Source organism: Bombina bombina, chromosome 1 (genome assembly GCF_027579735.1).
Source record: "Bombina bombina isolate aBomBom1 chromosome 1, aBomBom1.pri, whole genome shotgun sequence".
NCBI lineage: Eukaryota > Metazoa > Chordata > Amphibia > Anura > Bombinatoridae > Bombina > Bombina bombina.
In genome coordinates, this window is record NC_069499.1 from 38,378,495 (window position 1) to 38,397,973 (window position 19,479).

The 19,479-nt window shown below is 39.9% G+C and overlaps 1 protein-coding gene across 1 annotated transcript in view; it reads left to right on the forward strand.

Annotated features, from left to right (window-relative positions):
• LOC128652321 (repetitive organellar protein-like) overlaps positions 1-19,479 on the forward strand; it is a 294,662-nt gene that overhangs the window by 23,874 nt on the left and 251,309 nt on the right. The window contains exons 2-3 of the mRNA XM_053705258.1: positions 6,113-6,198; positions 13,130-13,241. Of these exons, the coding sequence (XP_053561233.1) occupies positions 6,113-6,198; positions 13,130-13,241 (198 nt within the window). The remainder of the gene's footprint in view (positions 1-6,112; positions 6,199-13,129; positions 13,242-19,479) is intronic.

The window sequence follows — 19,479 nt, forward strand, 5'->3', positions numbered from 1 at the left end:
GCTCGCGTTCTATTGGCTATTCCAATCAGCCAATAGAATGCAAGCTCAATCCTATTGGCTGATTGGATCAGCCAATAGGATTGAAGTTCAGTCCTATTGGCTGATTGCATCAGTCAATAGGATTTTTTCAACTTTAATTTCCGATTGGCTGATAAAATTCTATCAGCCAATCGGAATCTAAGGAACGCCATCTTGGATGACGTCACTTAAAGGAATCTTCATTCGTCGGGAGTCGTCGGAAGAAGAGGATACTCCGCGCCGGATGTCTTGAAGATGGACCCGCTCCGCGCCGGATGGAAGAAGATAGAAGATGCCGTCTGGATGAAGACTTCTGCCCATCTGGAGGACCACTTCTCCTGGTTTGGATGAAGACTTCTCCCGGCTTCGTTGAGGACTTCTCCTGGCTTCATTGAAGACTTCTCCCGACTTCATTGACGATGGATGTCGGCTCTTCAAAACTGTAAGTGGATCTTCGGGGGTTAGTGTTAGGTTTTTTAAGGGTTTATTGGGTGGGTTTTAGTTTTAGATTAGGGTTTGGGCATCAATAGAGCTAAATGCCCTTTTAAGGGCAATGCCCATCCAAATGCCCTTTTCAGAGCAATGGGGAGCTTAGGTTTTTTTATTTAGGGTTTTATTTCGGGGGTTGGTTGTGTGTGAGATAGGTTTTACTGTTGGGGGGTTGTTTGTATTTTTTTTTACAGGTAAAAGAGCTGATTTCTTTGGGGCAATGCCCTTTTAAGGGCTATTGGTAGTTTAGTTTAGGCTAGGGTTTTATTTTTATTTTGGTGGGCTTTTTTATTTTGATAGGGCTATTAGATTAGGTGTAATTAGTTTAAATATCTTGTAGTTTGTTTTTTATTTTGTGTAATTTAGTGTTGTTGTTTTTTTGTAATTTAGGTATTTGTATTTAATTTTGTTAATTGTATTTCATTTAGGTAATTTATTTAATTGTACTGTAAGGGTAGGTGATAGTGTAACTAAGGTTAGGTTTTATTTTACAGGTAAATTTGTATTTATTTTAGCTAGGTAGTTAATAAATAGTTAATAACTATTTAGTAACTATTCTACCTAGTTAAAATAAATACAAACATGCCTGTAAAATAAAAATAAACCCTAAGCTAGATACAATGTAACTATTAGTTATATTGTAGCTAGCTTAGGGTTTATTTTATAGGTAAGTATTTAGTTTTAAATAGGAATTATTTAGTTAATGATAGGAATTTTTAGTTAGATTTATTTTAATTATATTTAAGTTAGTGGGTGTTAGGGTTAGACTTAGGTTTAGGGGTTAATAACTTTAGTATAGTGGCGGCAATGTTAGGGGCGGCAGATTAGGGGTTAATAATATTTAAATAGTGTTTGAGATGTGGGAGTGCGGTGGTTTATGGGTTAATATGTTTATTATAGTGGCGGCGATGTCCGGAGCGGCAGATTAGGGGTTAATAAGTATAATTTAGGTGTCAGGGACGGCAGATTAGGGGTTAATAAGTGTAAGATTAGGGGTGTTTATTTTAGGGTGTTAGGTGTAAACATAAATTTTGTTTCCCCATAGGAATCAATGGGGCTGCGTTACGGAGCTTTACTCTGCTTTTTTGCAGGTGTTAGACTTTTTTTCAGCCGGCTCTCCCCATTGATGTCTATGGGGAAACCATGCACGAGCACGTACAACCAGCTCACCGCTGACTTAAGCAGCGCTGGTATTGGAATGCGGTGTGGAGCACAATTTTGCTCTACGCTCACTTCTTGTCTTTTAACTCTGGGTTTATAAAAACCTGTAATACCAGCGCTGTAGGTAAGTGAGCGGTGACAATAACGTGCAAGTTAGTACCGCACCCCTCATAACGCAAAACTCGTAATCTAGCCGATTGTTTTAATGTTTTTAAAGCATTTTTTTTATATGTAGTTATATTTGCTATACAGTTAGTTTATGATACATATATACAAAATGACTTTAATGACCCAGTGAAATGCTAAAAAGCATGGGCGTCATTAAATTCTCTAGTTTGGGGGAATGTTACATGTTATGTGTATGCACATATGTAGTTGCTATGTGTTGTCTGCTTCTGAGCACTATATGTAACAAGGTTATACCCCTCTAAGAACAAGATGGTAGCAAAACAAGACTTACAATTCTGAATAATAATTTGTTATGACTTCAGACAACTACAGGTTACCTGAAATGTATGCTTTTTATCTGTAAATGTCATGTAGCTGTGCATGGTTTTGGGATGCTGTGTGGAGGTGAAGGCCACTGGGAGGGGCGGCAGCAAATGTTTTAAGCTGATCTTCTAAGGGTTACAAGTTATGTTCAACCAAAAGAAGAAGGGGAGCAGCGATATACGTAAAACTTCACTTTTAATATTCACAGGTTAAAATCCCAATGGAGGGCTTCAAACATATATATATACAGGAACAAAACAGTTTACACCCACAGAGTGGGATCTTATTGCTTTGGAAATTAGACATTAGCCACCCAATCACATCTATCAATACGGATAGAGCCTAGCCTCTTTTTGGTTCTTAGTTATAAAGTTATGTCCCTGGCAACCAGTGTCACTCTAGTCTCTACACCTATTAATGTGACACACAATTTCTAACCCATATATCGGGCCAACAGAAACACTGATAAATCCTGTAGGTGAGTATGTGTGCAAGTGACTGTGTATGTCTATGTGTATAAACCGTTTTGTTATTTATATGAGTTTGTTAGTGTGATTATTTGTGTGTGGGCGTATGAGTGTATGCGTATGTTTGTGAGTGACCCTGTATGTCTATATGTATGAACCGTTTTGTTATTTATGTGAGTTTGTTAGTGTGATTATTTGTGTGTGGGCATATGAGTGTATGCATATGTGCATACCTCCCAACATTTCAAAATTCAAAAGAGGGACAGCCCCCCCCCCCCCCCCCGCGGCAAAAAATTTAAATGTGGTGGGCAGGAGCAGGGACGGGGCTTAAAAAAAAATTCATAAGACCAAAGTAATATAAATAGTATTGCTATGTGAGCTCTGTATTTAATTAGCCTTTGCAGAGACAGTGCTAAATATTTTTATCTTGATTGGGCATTTAATAATAGATTCTTTAAAACTGTTCTCTGCATTCCCCATTAATATTCTAGATTCTGGCCTTTAAAGTTAGCAAAAATGCACAGTAGCACACTACATAGCATACACTTACACATGCAGATACACACACACTACATAGCATACACTTACACATGCAGATACACATACACACTACATAGCATACACTTACACATGCAGATACACACACACACTAAATAGCATACACTTACACATGCAGATACACACACACTACATAGCATACACTTACACATGCAGATACACACACACTACATAGCATACACTTACACATGCAGATACACATACACACTACATAGCATACACTTACACATGCAGATACACACACACACTACATATCATACACTTATACATGCAGATACACACACACACACTACATAGCATACACTTATACATGCAGATACACACACACACTACATAGTATACACTTACACATGCAGATACACACACACACACACACACACACACACACACTACAGAGCAAACACTTACACATGCAGATATACACACACAGTACATAGCATACACTTATACATGCAGATACACACACTACATAGTATATACTTACACATGCAGATATACACAAACACTACAAAGCAAACACTTACACATGCAGACACACACACACACACTACATAGCATACACTTATACATGCAGATACACACACTACATATTATACACTTACACATGCAGATACACACACACTACATAGTATACACTTATACATGCATATACACACTTATACATATAGATACACACACTACATAGCTTACATTTATACATGCAGACACACACACTAAATAGCATAAACTTATACATGCAGATGCACACACACACTTATACATACAGATACAAACACACAATACATAGCTTACACTTATACATGCAGATACACACACACTACATAGCATACACTTATACATGCAGATACACACACACACACACTACATAGCTTACACTTATACATGCAGATACACACACTACATGGTATACACTTATACATGCAGATACACACACTACATAGTATACACTTACACATGCAGACACACACTCACTACATAGCATACACTTATACATGCAGATACACACTTATACATATAGATACACACACACTACATAGCTTGCATTTATACATGCAGACACACACACACACTACATAGCATACACTTATACATGCAGATACACACACACACTTATACATACAGATACTCACACACTACATAGCATACACTTATACATGCAGATACACACACACTACATAGCATACACTTATACATGCAGATACACAAACTTATAAATACATATAGACACACACACTTTATTATATATGGGTATCTGTAATTCATTGTATGGGGTCCTGGGGTTGGCAAGCACATTAGCTGGCAGTCTGCGGCTGCTACTGTTCGTTACCCTGGTGTTAGCATTGCTCATCATATAAAACTGAAGGCATGCTAGTATTATCACCAGGGGTTAGATGTCATCACTACCAGAGGTAGATTAGAGAGGTCACCATTACCTGAGGTCAGAGGGTATACAGCCTTCTTACTCCTGCTTAACCCACACACCATTCCTTTTCAACAGGGAATCTAACAGGTATCTAACTATGGGAGAGAAAAGTCAGCTGCTTCTGAGTAGGGGCCCAATAGAATTTTTTTTTTTTAATAAATGCATGGGGCAATGCGGGACAGATGGCTAGCAATCCGGGGCAGTGGGACAGACCCCTAAAATGGGGACTGTCCCGCGAAAATCGGGACAGTTGGGGGGGTATGTATGTGTGTATGTGTGCGAGTGACCCTGTATGTCTGTGTGTATGAACCTTTTTGTTATTTATGTGAGTTTGTTAGTGTGATTATTTGTGTTGGCGTATGTGTGTATGTGTGCAAATGACCCTGTATGTCTATGTGTATGAACTGTTTTGTAATTTATGTGAGTTTGTTAGTGTGATTATTTGTTGGCGTATGTGTGTATGTGTGCAAATGACCCTGTATGTCTATGTGTATGAACCGTTTTGTTATTTATGTGAGTTTGTTAGTGTGATTATTTGTGTGTGGGCATATGTGTGTATGTGTGTGAGTGTCCCTGTATGTCTGTGTGTATGAACATTTTTGTTATTTATGTGAGTTTGTTAGTGTGATTATTTGTATTGGCATATGTGTGTATGTGTGTGAGTAACCCTGTATGTCTATGTGTAGGAACCGTTTTGTTATTTATGTGAGTGTGTTAGTGTGATTATTTGTGTGTGGGCATATGTGTGTATGTGCTGATGAGTCTGATGAGGGCCCAATGATCAAAAACTCGCCGGCATGGAGAGACATCACATAAATTCTTTAGGATATTTTTAGACCTTATATTGTAGTATATGGGTCTCTCCTTCATACTCTGACCCCTTTTTTAGTGAGATAAACAGTTGTCAAGTTAAAATTTACGTTTTGGATATTCTCTCCGTATTGACGAGACTTCTATGATCATCTCGCCAGACCGGAGAGCTTTAGATTATCGATTATAGTTTGTATTTTCCTTGGTGTGTATGTGTCTAACGGTGTGATACTGTGTGTGTCTATGTGCGCAATCCTGTGTGTGCTTAGGTGATCTTGTGTGCATTCCTGCATGTGTATGGGTGTTTAATCCTATGTATATGTGTCTTTGTGATGCTATTTGTATGTGCCTGTGCCTGTGTTTGTGCATGTGTGGGTATGATCCTGTGTGTATGTGTCTGTGTTCGTGATCCTGTATGTGTGTGCATGATCCTGGGTGTTTGTGTGCATGATTCTGTGTATATGTGTTTGTGTACATGATTGTGTATGTGTGTGTGTGATAATGTTAGTGCATATATTACCGTTCATACACAACTAGCCCTCTGCTGCCTTCCTAAAATTGCTGGGATTCTAAATGTGTCAAATAGTTCCTGTCTCACAGAAAAACAAACTTTGTTTGGCATCAAGTAATCTGAAAAATAACTTTCTATTTCTGTTATCAAATGCTATTTCACTCCTTGATATTTTATTTTTAGAAAAACAGCTGAGACTTGAGGAACCCACATTTGATGAGGAAGCTTTGCAGCATCTGTTGGCGGTTGCAGACGCAGTGAAAGAATTGGTAATTATATGTTAGACACCACACAGACTGCTGAAAATACACGTTGGCATGTTAGTTGATTAAATGTGTATTCAGACTGCAGATATGTGTGACAATATTTGTTTTTTAGAGGACTTAGATACGTAGATGATATACGTATTGTGCTAGAGAGAATGCTCATGTATTACACTAACAGGGCTCATATCAGCTGTTCTGGGATTTAAAGGGACATAAAGGAGTAAAAACGTACTATAGCATGTTATCATTGTACTACAGCATGAATTGGACATGGGGGTAGATTTCATTCTAGTGGCTAATTTGTTTTAAAGGTTTTTTTTGGCATTTAAAGGGCACTTTTTGTTTCAACATAATCACAGTCAGAGGTTTTTGGCTGTTTTCTTGGATCCTATAGAATGCATTTTTGGCCTATTTTTTTCATGGAGCCAAAAAATTCTTGGAGATTACAATTCATTTTCTCAATACTTTTCAACAGGTTTTTGAGACCATTTTACATTTATCGAATTCGACATCTAAAGGAACAAGATAAAGTCCTGAACTGGCCTTTTTGATATCTTTCCAAGTATTCATAGAAAATTCATAATAATTCTATTAGGTTACATGTGTGCAAGACATTATAGGGTAGATTTATCAAACAGCGGATGCTGCAATCTACCCCCAAAGTTTCAGGTCCGCCTGAAACTTAAGTTAAGAAGCAGCGGTCATAAGACCGCTGCTCCTTAACTCATCCGCCACCTCTGACCAATCGGATATGATCAGGACGATTGACACCCCCTGCCAGCGGCCGATTGGCCGCGAATGTGCAGGGGGCGGCATTGCACAAGCATTTCACCAGAAATGCTTATGCAGTGTTAAATGCCGACAGCGTATGCTGAAATGGTGTATTGTGATTGTCAGTTTCAGTTCAGTCTTCTTCATAAACGGGATTGTTTGTGAACAGGATTTCAAACGGGATTGCATCTTCATTACTGGGATTTCAAAAAGGATGATATCAATGTAAGCGAGATTCCAAACAAACAGGATCACATCAATGTAAGCGAGATTTCAAACAAACAGGATCACATCAATGTAAGCGAGATTTCAAACAAACAGGATCACGTCAATGTAAGCGAGATTCCAAACAAACAGGATCACATCAATGTAAGCGAGATTTCAAACAAACAGGATCACATCATTGTAAGCGAGATTTCAAACAAACAGGATCACGTCAATGTAAGCGAGATTCCAAACAAACAGGATCACATCAATGTAAGCGAGATTTCAAACAAACAGGATCACATCAATGTAAGCGAGATTCCAAACAAACAGGATCACATCAATGTAAGCGAGATTTAAAACAAACAGGATCACATCATTGTAAGCGAGATTTCAAACAAACAGGATCACGTCAATGTAAGCGAGATTCCAAACAAACAGGATCACATCAATGTAAGCGAGATTTCAAACAAACAGGATCACATCATTGTAAGTGGGATTACAAACAGGATCACATCATTGTAAGTGGGATTACAAAGAGGATCACACCATTGTAAGTGGGATTACAAACAGGATCACATCATTGTAAGTGGGATTACAAACAGGATCACATCAATGTAAGTGGGATTTTAAATAGAACTTGTGCAAAGATAAAACCTTTTCACGACAGTGGGTTTTCCAGTTTTGTTGTTATTTTTTGCGGCTACATTATTGCAATGTTGGAAACTGTTAAAACCCGTTTTAGAAGATGAGATATGTTTTGGCCACTTCCTTCTAACAAAAACCTGTAGGGGCATATTTATCAAGCTCCGTACGAAGCTTGATGCCCTGTGTTTCTGGTGAGCCTTTAGGCTCGCTGGAAACAGAAGTTATGTAGCAGCGGTCTAAAGACCGCTGCTCCATAACCTGTCCACCTGCTGTGAGGCGGGGACAGACATCGACAGAAATCAACCCGATCGAATACGATCAGGTTAATTGACACCCCCTGCTAGTGGCCAATTGGCCGTGAATCTGCAGGGGGCGGCATTGCACCAGCAGTTCACAAGAACTGCTGGTGCAATATTAAATGCAGAGAGCATATGTTGTCTGCATTTATCGATGTGCAGCGCACATGATCCACAATATCGGATCATGTTCGCTCGCACTATGATAATTAGGCCCCGTAGTGTTCTTCTTGATTTCAGATGTATATCTCACCAAACTGGAAAACAGTGCTTTTCAAACAATAATTTGGAAGTAATTAAAAACAATAATTGAGTAAACATGCTAAGTATACTCATCATTCCAATATACAAACAGCCTTCATATTGTTAAAGGACCAGTCAACACAGTAGATTTGCATAATCAACAAATGCAAGATAACAAGACAATGCAATAGCACTTAGTCTGAAATTTAAATCAGTAGTAGATTTTTATTCTGACAATTTTAAAAGTTATGTATTTTTCCACTCCCCCTGTACCATGTGACAGCCATCAGCCAATCACAAATGCATACACGTACCATGTGACAGCCATCAGCCATTCACAAATGCATACACACTTATTCTTGCACATGCTCAGTAGGAGCTGGTGACTCAAAAAGTTTAAATATAAAAAGACTGTGCACATTTTGTTTATGGAAGTACATTGGAAAGTTGTTTAAAATGGCATGCTCTATCTGAATAAGGAAAGTTTAATTTTGATTGAGTGTCCCTTTAAGCAGTAGGGGTGTGCATTCTGATGCTTCGGTAGCATCTGAATGCGAAATAAGGTGTCTGCTCGTACCTGTTTAGCTCTTTTCGGAGCTGCAATTTTCATGAAAGTACAAGACACTAAGATTCATAATTGCACACATATTAGTGTGTTGCACTTTAAGAAGAATAAAGGTGGCTCAGAAAAGAGCCGAACGACATGAGTTTCCGCCTTCTTCCGCATTTGGATGCTACCAAAGCAGTTATCAGAATGGGTTTGGATTACAACAGGTTAATCTTACACATGTAAATGATGATTTCCCTTACACACTGTACAATGTGTGATTCCCAGTTTCTATCCCGATAACAAATATTTAAAAATCAAAAACACTTTTTGTTTTGGAACTTTTCTAGTGAAAACTTGTGGCTCGTGGCTGTGGGCTTTTTAGCTGCCAAAGTGGCCGAGTGATTGTAATCTGAAACCAAATTAACGGGAGCTGATATTAGAAAGATAAGAATTGATTCCTGGGTGTTCAAATGGATATTCTAGTGCAAAAACCTGCACTCTAATTCATTAAACTCTTAAACACATAGTTAAATTGCTGCTCAAAGCTGCAAGGAGCCCACCTCTTGTAAGGGTTAGGCACACAGAGTTATAGTGCATTTTTTAGATTGTTATTTTTACTCCTATTAAGGCTTTAAACACATATGCTGCCTCTGATTGGCGCAGCAGTTATGTTCAGCTCCAGGCAGCGAGGTGAACATAGAACCATCATAGTTTCTAGCAGAATGGTAATCGAAGTCACCTTAGGGCCAGGACAGGCTGCATAGGACAAGAGTTACATTACTCTAGATGGGACACGATAACTGAGGGAATTAGGGGTTTGACTTGAGTGACAAGAACACCAAAGGGACACAAAACTGAGATTTTTCTATACAATGGTTAGTGATCATGCGATTGTTGAGTTGCGCCCCGATTTCATGAGTTAGTATTTGGAAGTGTGGTGGGGATTAGGTTTTTTAGATGGTCTAGTGCAGGGGTGTCCAAACTTTGCTCTCCAGAGGTTTTGGAACTACATTTCCCATGATGCTCAGCTAGATAAAATGCTGGCTGAGCATCATCGGAAATGTAGTTCCAAAACCTCTGGAGAGCAAAGTTTGGACACCCCTGGTCTAGTGGGAAGTTAAAGGGATATGAAACCCACAGTTTTTCATTTGGGATTCAGACAGAACAAACCATTAAAAAAAAAAAAAGTTTCCAATTTAGCTCTATTATCAACTTTGCTTTGTTCCCATGGTATTCTGTGATATCGTAGATAGGCATCTGGCGCACTACATGGCAGGAAATAATGTTCTTGTAAATTGACAATATTCTTGCAAAACTGCTGCCATATAGGGGCCAATGTATCAAGCTCCGTATGAAGCCTGATGCCCCTTATTTCTAAAGACCGCTGCTTCATAACTTGTCCGCCTGCTCTGAGGCCGCGGACAGAAATCAACCCAATCAAATACGATTGACACCCCCTGCTAGCGTCCCATTGGCCGTGAATCTGCAGGGGGCGGCATTGCACCAGCAGTTCACAAGAAACACTGTCTGCATTTATTGATGTGCGGCGGACATGATACGCTACTTCATATCATGTCCGCTCACACATTAATAAATATACCCCATAGTGTTTAAGAAATGGGCCGGCTCCTAAGCTTATGTCCCTGCTTTTCAACAAAAGATACCAAAAGAATGAAGAAAACGTTATTATAGAAGTAAATTAGAAAGTTGTTTAAAATGAAATGTTTTATCTGAATCATTAAAGAAAAAAATGTGGGTTTGATATCCCTTTAAGAGATATGTGATAGGTAGCTGGTGCAATAATTGGTTGAGAGGAGGGGGATTAAATCATGTGACAGGGGATATAAATGGGGTTTTATTAAAAGGCACAGAAACGCCAACGTACTTTAAGGGAACACTTGTTTAAGTTTACAAAAAAAAGACGTAACGTTGCTGAAAAATAAACTTTTGTTCTTCTGCTTAGGTGTCCCACTGTACACCAATAGATATGTGTGAGTCTCCCTTATTGACCAATGAGCTTCTGTCCTACAGACCAGCAACATACTGACTTTATTTTCCTGTTTTAGAATCAAAATGAGCAACTTTTGCTTAATGGGGCATGAAACCCAAAATGTTTCTTTCATTAATACAGATATAGAATACAATTTTAACCCCTTAAGGACCACAGCACTTTTCCATTTTCTGACCGTTTGGGACCAGGGCTATTTTTACATTTTTGCGGTGTTTGTGTTTAGCTGTAATTTTCCTCTTACTCATTTACTGTACCCACGCATATTATATACCGTTTTTCTCGCTATTAAATGGACTTTCTAAAGATACCATTATTTTCATCATATTCATCATTTATTATAAAAAAAATTATAAAATATGAGGAAAAAATGGAAAAAACACACTTTTTCTAACTTTGGCCACCAAAATCTTACACATCTACAACCACCAAAAAACACTCATGCTAAATAGTTTCTAAATTTTGTCCAGAGTTTAGAAATACCCAATGTTTACATGTTCTTAGCTTTTTTTGCAAGTTATAGGGCAATAAATACAAGAAGCACTTTGCTATTTCCAAACCATTTTTTCAAAATTAGCGCTAGTTACATTGGAACACTGATATCTGTTTGGAATCCCTGAATATCCCTTGACATGTATATATTTTTTTTTTAGAAGACAACCCAAAGTATTTATCTAGGCCCATTTTGGTATATTTCATGCCACCATTTCATCGCCAAATGCGATCAAATAAACAAAAATCGTTCACTTTTTCACAAATGTTTTCACAAACTTTAGGTTTCCCACTGAAATTATTTACAAAAATCTTGCGCAATTATGGCATAAATGGTTGTAAATGCTTCTCTGGGATCCCCTTTGTTCAGAAATAGCAGACATATATGGCTTTGGCTTTGCTTTTTGCTAATTAGAAGGCCGCTAAATGCCACTGCGCACCACATGTGTATTATGCCCAGCAGTGCAGGGGTTAATTAGGGAGCATGGTGGGAGCTTGTAGGGCTAATTTTAACTTTAGTGTAGTGTAGTAGACAACCCCAAGTATTGATCTAGGCCCATTTTGGTATATTTCATGCCACCATTTCATCGCCAAATGCGATCAAATAAAAAAAATTGTTCACTTTTTCACAAATTTTTTCACAAACTTTAGGTTTCTCACTGAAATTATTTACAAACAGCTTGTGCAATTATGGCACGAATGGTTGTAAATGCTTCTCTGGGATCCCTTTTGTTCAGAAATAGCAGATATTTATGGCTTTGGCGTTGCTTTTTGGTAATTAGAAGGCCGCTAAATGCTGCTGAGCATCACATGTGTATTATGTCTAGCAGTGAAGGGGTTAATTAGGTAGTTTTTAGGGAGCTTGTAGGGTTAACTTTAGCTTTAGTGTAGAGATCAGCCTCCCACCTGACACATCACACCCCCTGATCCCTCCCAAACAGCTCTCTTACCTCCCCCACCCCACAATTGTCCCCGCCATCTTAAGTACTGGCAGAAAGTCTGCCAGTACTAAAATAAACGTTTTTTGGGGGTTTATTTTAGTACTGGTAGACTTTCTGCCAGTACTTAAGATGGCAGGTTTTTTTAGCCCCCAACCTCCCTGATCCCCCCCAAACAGCTCTCTAACTCCCCCTCTGCCTTACTGTCTGCCAGTACCCAGTTTGAAATAAAATGTTTATTTTTTTATTTTTTAGGATCGCTTCTACTGCTTTCAAAGACCAACGACATACGGGGTACGTCCTTGGTTGTTAACTGCATTTTTTTGCAGGACATACCCCATACGTTGTTGGTCGTTAAGGGGTTAATCAATTTTCCAATTTACTTCTATTATCTAATTTGCTTCATTCTCTTGGTATCCTCTGTTGAATAAGCAGCAATGCATTACCGGTAGTTGGGTGAACCAGTAATATGAGGCATATATGTGCAGCCATTAATTAGCTGCTCCTGAGCCAACTTAGGTATCCTTTTCAACAAATTGTACCAAGAGAACAAAACAAATTATATAAAAGAAATACATTGAAAAGTTGTTTGAAATCACATGCTCTATCTGAATCCTGAAAGAAAAAAATGGTTTCATGTCCCTTTTACCTTTTTCATGCAAAAATATATTGTTATCATTTTTAGAACAGGTTGCTGTTCATGTACATGATAGACATTTGCTGTTTTTATATATATCTTTATATCCCATCCTCCCTTGCTAATTACAGTCTTTATGACCATTAGGAACATGCCCGGAGAACTGCACGTGAGGTTCTGGAAATGGAAACCATAAAGACGAGCAAGCTACGGTATAAACTGCTGCATCTTCCTGCAATCATAACAAAAGAGATCAAAGGTAAATGTTATAAGAGCTTAATGGGATCCCACAGATTCAAATCCCCCTTGTCTGTCTCCCTTGTAAGTAAAAATAAGAGTATAGTGTTCTGCACCACGTGATAAACCCGCACAGGCTCACTTGAATTTAAACGACAACCCAACACAATAGTTCTTAATAAAGGTTACACAAGTATTTGGAAAGGAGCGCCTCCTTCAAAAGAGGGTGGCTTGAGTGCGGCGTAGATGCGTAAACCCTATATGTAAGTGCAGGAAGTGTGCTGCAATGTTTTAAAGTGCAGGAAGTGTGCTGCAATGTTTTAAAGTGCAGGAAGTGTGCTGCAATGTTTTAAAGTGCAGGAAGTGTGCTGCAATGTTTTAAAAAGCAGGAAGTGTGCTGCAATGTTTAAAGTGCAGGAAGTGTGCTGCAATGTTTTAAAGTGCAGGAAGTGTGCTGCAATGTTTTAAAGTGCAGGAAGTGTGCTGCAATGTTTTAAAGTGCAGGAAGTGTGCTGCAATGTTTTAAAGTGCAGGAAGTATGCTGCAATGTTTTAAAGTGCAGGAAGTGTGCTGCAATGTTTTAAAGTGCAGGAAGTGTGCTGCAATGTTTTAAACATGTGCAATGTAAAAAAGCATATAGTGTGCTAGTTGTGTATATCAGCGTAAGCTGTATCAAAAAAATGAGATACAGTGGATCAGAAATGCGATCAAAAATGTGATTAAAAAAACCCTAACATTTTGAGTTACAGTTTAAGTAACAAATCTTTCCGTGGAAAAAAAAAATCACATAAAGTTACATAAAGAAAGGGGTTAAAAAGTTGCAATCAAGGATACTATTACAAATCAGTACAAGTGAATGAGAACATTAAATTAGCAGATAGGAATAATAACTAAGTTGTATAAAGTGCTTACAGTGTGTGGAAAGTGGTTTCACATAGGAGTTGAAGTGTAACTTTAATAAATCATATCTAGTACCGGATACACATGGTTTATGTTACAGGTGAAATTTAATAAGCTCAGGTAACAAGGCTTACTGTTAAGTATTACCTGGTAATACTAGTTTAATTTACAGATACAGAGCTACAAAACATTACACGTATAAACATGAGTATATGTATCTCATAAATACATATTAAACCATATTGAAACATAGTGTTAAATTTGCATATGTTAGAGCTGGTAATTGCTGCAGCAATAGGAACGTATTAACAGCTCAAAAAATATAAATAAAATACATAGGATATATTTTCTCCAACATAGGTGTGTCCGGTCCACGGCGTCATCCTTACTTGTGGGATATTCTCCTCCCCAACAGGAAATGGCAAAGAGCCCAGCAAAGCTGGTCACATGATCCCTCCTAGGCTCCGCCTACCCCAGTCATTCTCTTTGCCGTTGTACAGGCAACATCTCCACGGAGATGGCTTAGAGTTTTTTAGTGTTTAACTGTAGTTTTTCATTATTCAATCAAGAGTTTGTTATTTTCAAATAGTGCTGGTACGTACTATTTACTCAGAAACAGAAAAGAGATGAAGAATTCTGTTTGTATGAGGAAAATGATTTTAGCAACCGTAACTAAAATCCATGGCTGTTCCACACAGGACTGTTGAGAGCATTAACTTCAGTTGGGGGAACAGTTTGCAGTCCTTTGCTGCTTGAGGTATGACACATTCTAACAAGACGATGTAATGCTGGAAGCTGTCATTTTCCCTATGGGATCCGGTAAGCCATGTTTATTACGATTGTAAATAAGGGCTTCACAAGGGCTTATTTAGACTGTAGACATTTTTTGGGCTAAATCGATTGATATTAACACTTATTTAGCCTTGAGGAATCATTTATTCTGGGTATTTTGATATAATTATATCGGCAGGCACTGTTTTAGACACCTTATTCTTTAGGGGCTTTCCCAAAGCATAGGCAGAGTCTCATTTTCGCGCCGGTGTTGCGCACTTGTTTTTGAGAGGCATGGCATGCAGTCGCATGTGAGAGGAGCTCTGATACTGATAAAAGACTTCTGAAGGCATCATTTGGTATCGTATTCCCCTTGGGTTTGGTTGGGTCTCAGCAAAGCAGATACCAGGGACTGTAAAGGGGTTAAAGCTTAAAACGGCTCCGGTTCCGTTATTTTAAGGGTTAAAGCTTCCAAAATTGGTGTGCAATATTTTCAAGGCTTTAAGACACTGTGGTGAAAGTTTGGTGAATTTTGAACAATTCCTTCATGTTTTTTCGCAATTGCAGTAATAAAGTGTGTTCAGTTTAAAATTTAAAGTGACAGTAACGGTTTTATTTCAAAACGTTTTTTGTACTTTCTTATCAAGTTTATGCCTGTTTAACATGTCTGAACTACCAGATAGACTGTGTTCTGAATGTGGGGAAGCCAGAATTCCTATTCATTTAAATAAATGTGATTTATGTGATAATGACAATGATGCCCAAGATGATTCCTCAAGTGAGGGGAGTAAGCATGGTACTGCATCATTCCCTCCTTCGTCTACACGAGTCTTGCCCACTCAGGAGGCCCCTAGTACATCTAGCGCGCCAATACTCCTTACTATGCAACAATTAACGGCTGTAATGGATAATTCTGTCAAAAACATTTTAGCCAAAATGAACCCTTGTCAGCGTAAGCGTGGATGCTCTGTTTTAGTTACTGAAGAGCATGACGACGCTGATATTAATATCTCTGAAGGGCCCCTAACCCAATCTGAGGGAGCCAGGGAGGTTTTGTCTGAGGGAGAAATTACTGATTTAGGGAACATTTCTCAGCAGGCTGAATCTGATGTGATTACTTTTAAATTTAAATTGGAACATCTCCGCATTTTGCTTAAGGAGGTATTATCCACTCTGGATGATTGTGAAAATTTGGTCATCCCAGAGAAACTATGTAAAATGGACAAGTTCCTAGAGGTGCCGGGGCTCCCAGAAGCTTTTCCTATACCCAAGCGGGTGGCGGACATTGTTAATAAAGAATGGGAAAGGCCCGGTATTCCTTTCGTCCCTCCCCCCATATTTAAAAAATTGTTTCCTATGGTCGACCCCAGAAAGGACTTATGGCAGTCAGTCCCCAAGGTCGAGGGAGCGGTTTCTACTTTAAACAAACGCACCACTATTCCCATAGAGGATAGTTGTGCTTTCAAAGATCCTATGGATAAAAAATTAGAAGGTTTGCTTAAAAAGATGTTTGTTCAGCAGGGTTACCTTCTACAACCCATTTCATGCATTGTCCCTGTCACTACAGCCGCATATTTCTGGTTTGATGAACTGATTAAGGTGCTCGATAGTGACTCTCCTCCTTATGAGGAGATTATGGACAGAGTCAATGCTCTCAAATTGGCTAATTCTTTCACTCTAGACGCCTCTTTGCAATTGGCTAAGTTAGCGGCTAAGAATTCTGGGTTTGCTATTGTGGCGCGCAGAGCGCTTTGGTTGAAATCTTGGTCGGCTGATGCGTCTTCCAAGAACAAGCTACTAAACATTCCTTTCAAGGGGAAAACGCTGTTTGGTCCTGACTTGAAAGAGATTATCTCTGATATCACTGGGGGTAAGGGCCATGCCCTTCCTCAGGATCGGCCTTTCAAGGCAAAAAATAGACCTAATTTTCGTCCCTTTCGTAAAAACGGACCAGCCCAAGGTGCTACGTCCTCTAAGCAAGAGGGTAATACTTCTCAGGCCAAGCCAGCTTGGAGACCAATGCAAGGCTGGAACAAGGGAAAGCAGGCAAAGAAACCTGCCACTGCTACCAAGACAGCATGAAATATCGGCCCCCGATCCGGGACCGGATCTGGTGGGGGGCAGACTCTCTCTCTTCGCTCAGGCTTGGGCAAGAGATGTTCTGGATCCTTGGGCGCTAGAAATAGTCTCCCAGGGTTATCTTCTGGAATTCAAGGGACTTCCCCCAAGGGGAAGGTTCCACAGGTCTCAGTTGTCTTCAGACCACATAAAAAGACAGGCGTTCTTACATTGTGTAGAAGACCTGTTAAAAATGGGAGTGATTCATCCTGTTCCATTGAGAGAACAAGGGATGGGGTTCTACTCCAATCTGTTCATAGTTCCCAAAAAAGAGGGAACGTTCAGACCAATCCTAGATCTCAAGATCTTAAACAAATTTCTCAAGGTCCCATCTTTCAAGATGGAAACCATTCGAACTATCCTTCCTTCCATCCAGGAAGGTCAATTCATGACCACGGTGGATTTAAAGGATGCGTATCTACATATTCCTATCCACAAGGAACATCATCGGTTCCTAAGGTTTGCATTCCTGGACAAACATTACCAGTTCGTGGCGCTTCCTTTCGGATTAGCCACTGCTCCAAGGATTTTCACAAAGGTACTAGGGTCCCTTCTAGCTGTGCTAAGACCAAGGGGCATTGCAGTTGTACCTTACCTGGACGACATTCTGATTCAAGCGTCGTCCCTCCCTCGAGCAAAGGCTCACACGGACATCGTCCTGGCCTTTCTCAGATCGCACGGCTGGAAAGTGAACGTGGAAAAGAGTTCTCTATCCCCGTCAACAAGGGTTCCCTTCTTGGGAACAATTATAGACTCCTCAGAAATGAGGATTTTTCTAACAGAGGCCAGAAAGACAAAGCTTCTGGACTCTTGTCGAATACTTCATTCCGTTCCTCTTCCTTCCGTAGCTCAGTGCATGGAAGTGATCGGGTTGATGGTAGCGACAATGGACATAGTTCCTTTTGCGCGCATTCATCTAAGACCATTACAACTGTGCATGCTCAGTCAGTGGAATGGGGACTATACAGACTTGTCTCCAAAGATACAAGTAAATCAGAGGACCAGAGACTCACTCCGTTGGTGGCTGTCCCTGGACAACCTGTCACGAGGGATGACATTCCACAGACCAGAGTGGGTCATTGTCACGACCGACGCCAGTCTGATGGGCTGGGGCGCGGTCTGGGGATCCCGGAAAGCTCAGGGTCTTTGGTCTCGGGAAGAATCTCTTCTACCGATAAATATTCTGGAACTGAGAGCGATATTCAATGCTCTCAAGGCTTGGCCTCAGCTAGCGAGGACCACGTTCATACGGTTTCAATCAGACAACATGACGACTGTTGCGTACATCAACCATCAGGGGGGAACAAGGAGTTCCCTAGCGATGGAAGAAGTGACCAAGATTATTCTATGAGCGGAGTCTCACTCCTGCCACCTGTCTGCTATCCACATCCCGGGAGTGGAAAATTGGGAAGCGGATTTTCTGAGTCGTCAGACATTGCATCCGGGGGAGTGGGAACTCCATCCGGAAATCTTTGCCCAAGTCACTCAACTTTGGGGCATTCCAGACATGGATCTGATGGCCTCTCGTCAGAACTTCAAAGTTCCTTGCTACGGGTCCAGATCCAGGGATCCCAAGGCGGCTCTAGTGGATGCACTAGTAGCACCTTGGACCTTCAAACTAGCTTATGTGTTCCCGCCGTTTCCTCTCATCCCCAGGCTGGTAGCCAGGATCAATCAGGAGAGGGCGTCGGTGATCTTGATAGCTCCTGCGTGGCCACGCAGGACTTGGTATGCAGATCTGGTGAATATGTCATCGGCTCCACCTTGGAAGCTACCTTTGAGACGAGACCTTCTTGTTCAGGGTCCGTTCGAACATCCGAATCTGGTTTCACTCCAGCTGACTGCTTGGAGATTGAACGCTTGATTTTATCGAAGCGAGGTTTCTCAGATTCTGTTATCGATACTCTTGTTCAGGCCAGAAAGCCTGTAACTAGAAAGATTTACCACAAAATTTGGAAAAAATATATCTGTTGGTGTGAATCTAAAGGATTCCCTTGGGACAAGGTTAAGATTCCTAGGATTCTATCCTTCCTTCAAGAAGGATTGGAAAAAGGATTATCGGCAAGTTCCCTGAAGGGACAGATTTCTGCCTTGTCGGTGTTACTTCACAAAAAACTGGCAGCTGTGCCAGATGTTCAAGCCTTTGTTCAGGCTCTGGTTAGAATCAAGCCTGTTTACAAACCTTTGACTCCTCCTTGGAGTCTCAATCTAGTTCTTTCAGTTCTTCAGGGGGTTCCGTTTGAACCCTTACATTCCGTTGATATTAAGTTATTATCTTGGAAAGTTTTGTTTTTAGTTGCAATTTCTTCTGCTAGAAGAGTTTCAGAATTATCTGCTCTGCAGTGTTCTCCTCCTTATCTGGTGTTCCATGCAGATAAGGTGGTTTTACGTACTAAACCTGGTTTTCTTCCAAAAGTTGTTTCTAACAAAAACATTAACCAGGAGATTATCGTACCTTCTCTGTGTCCGAA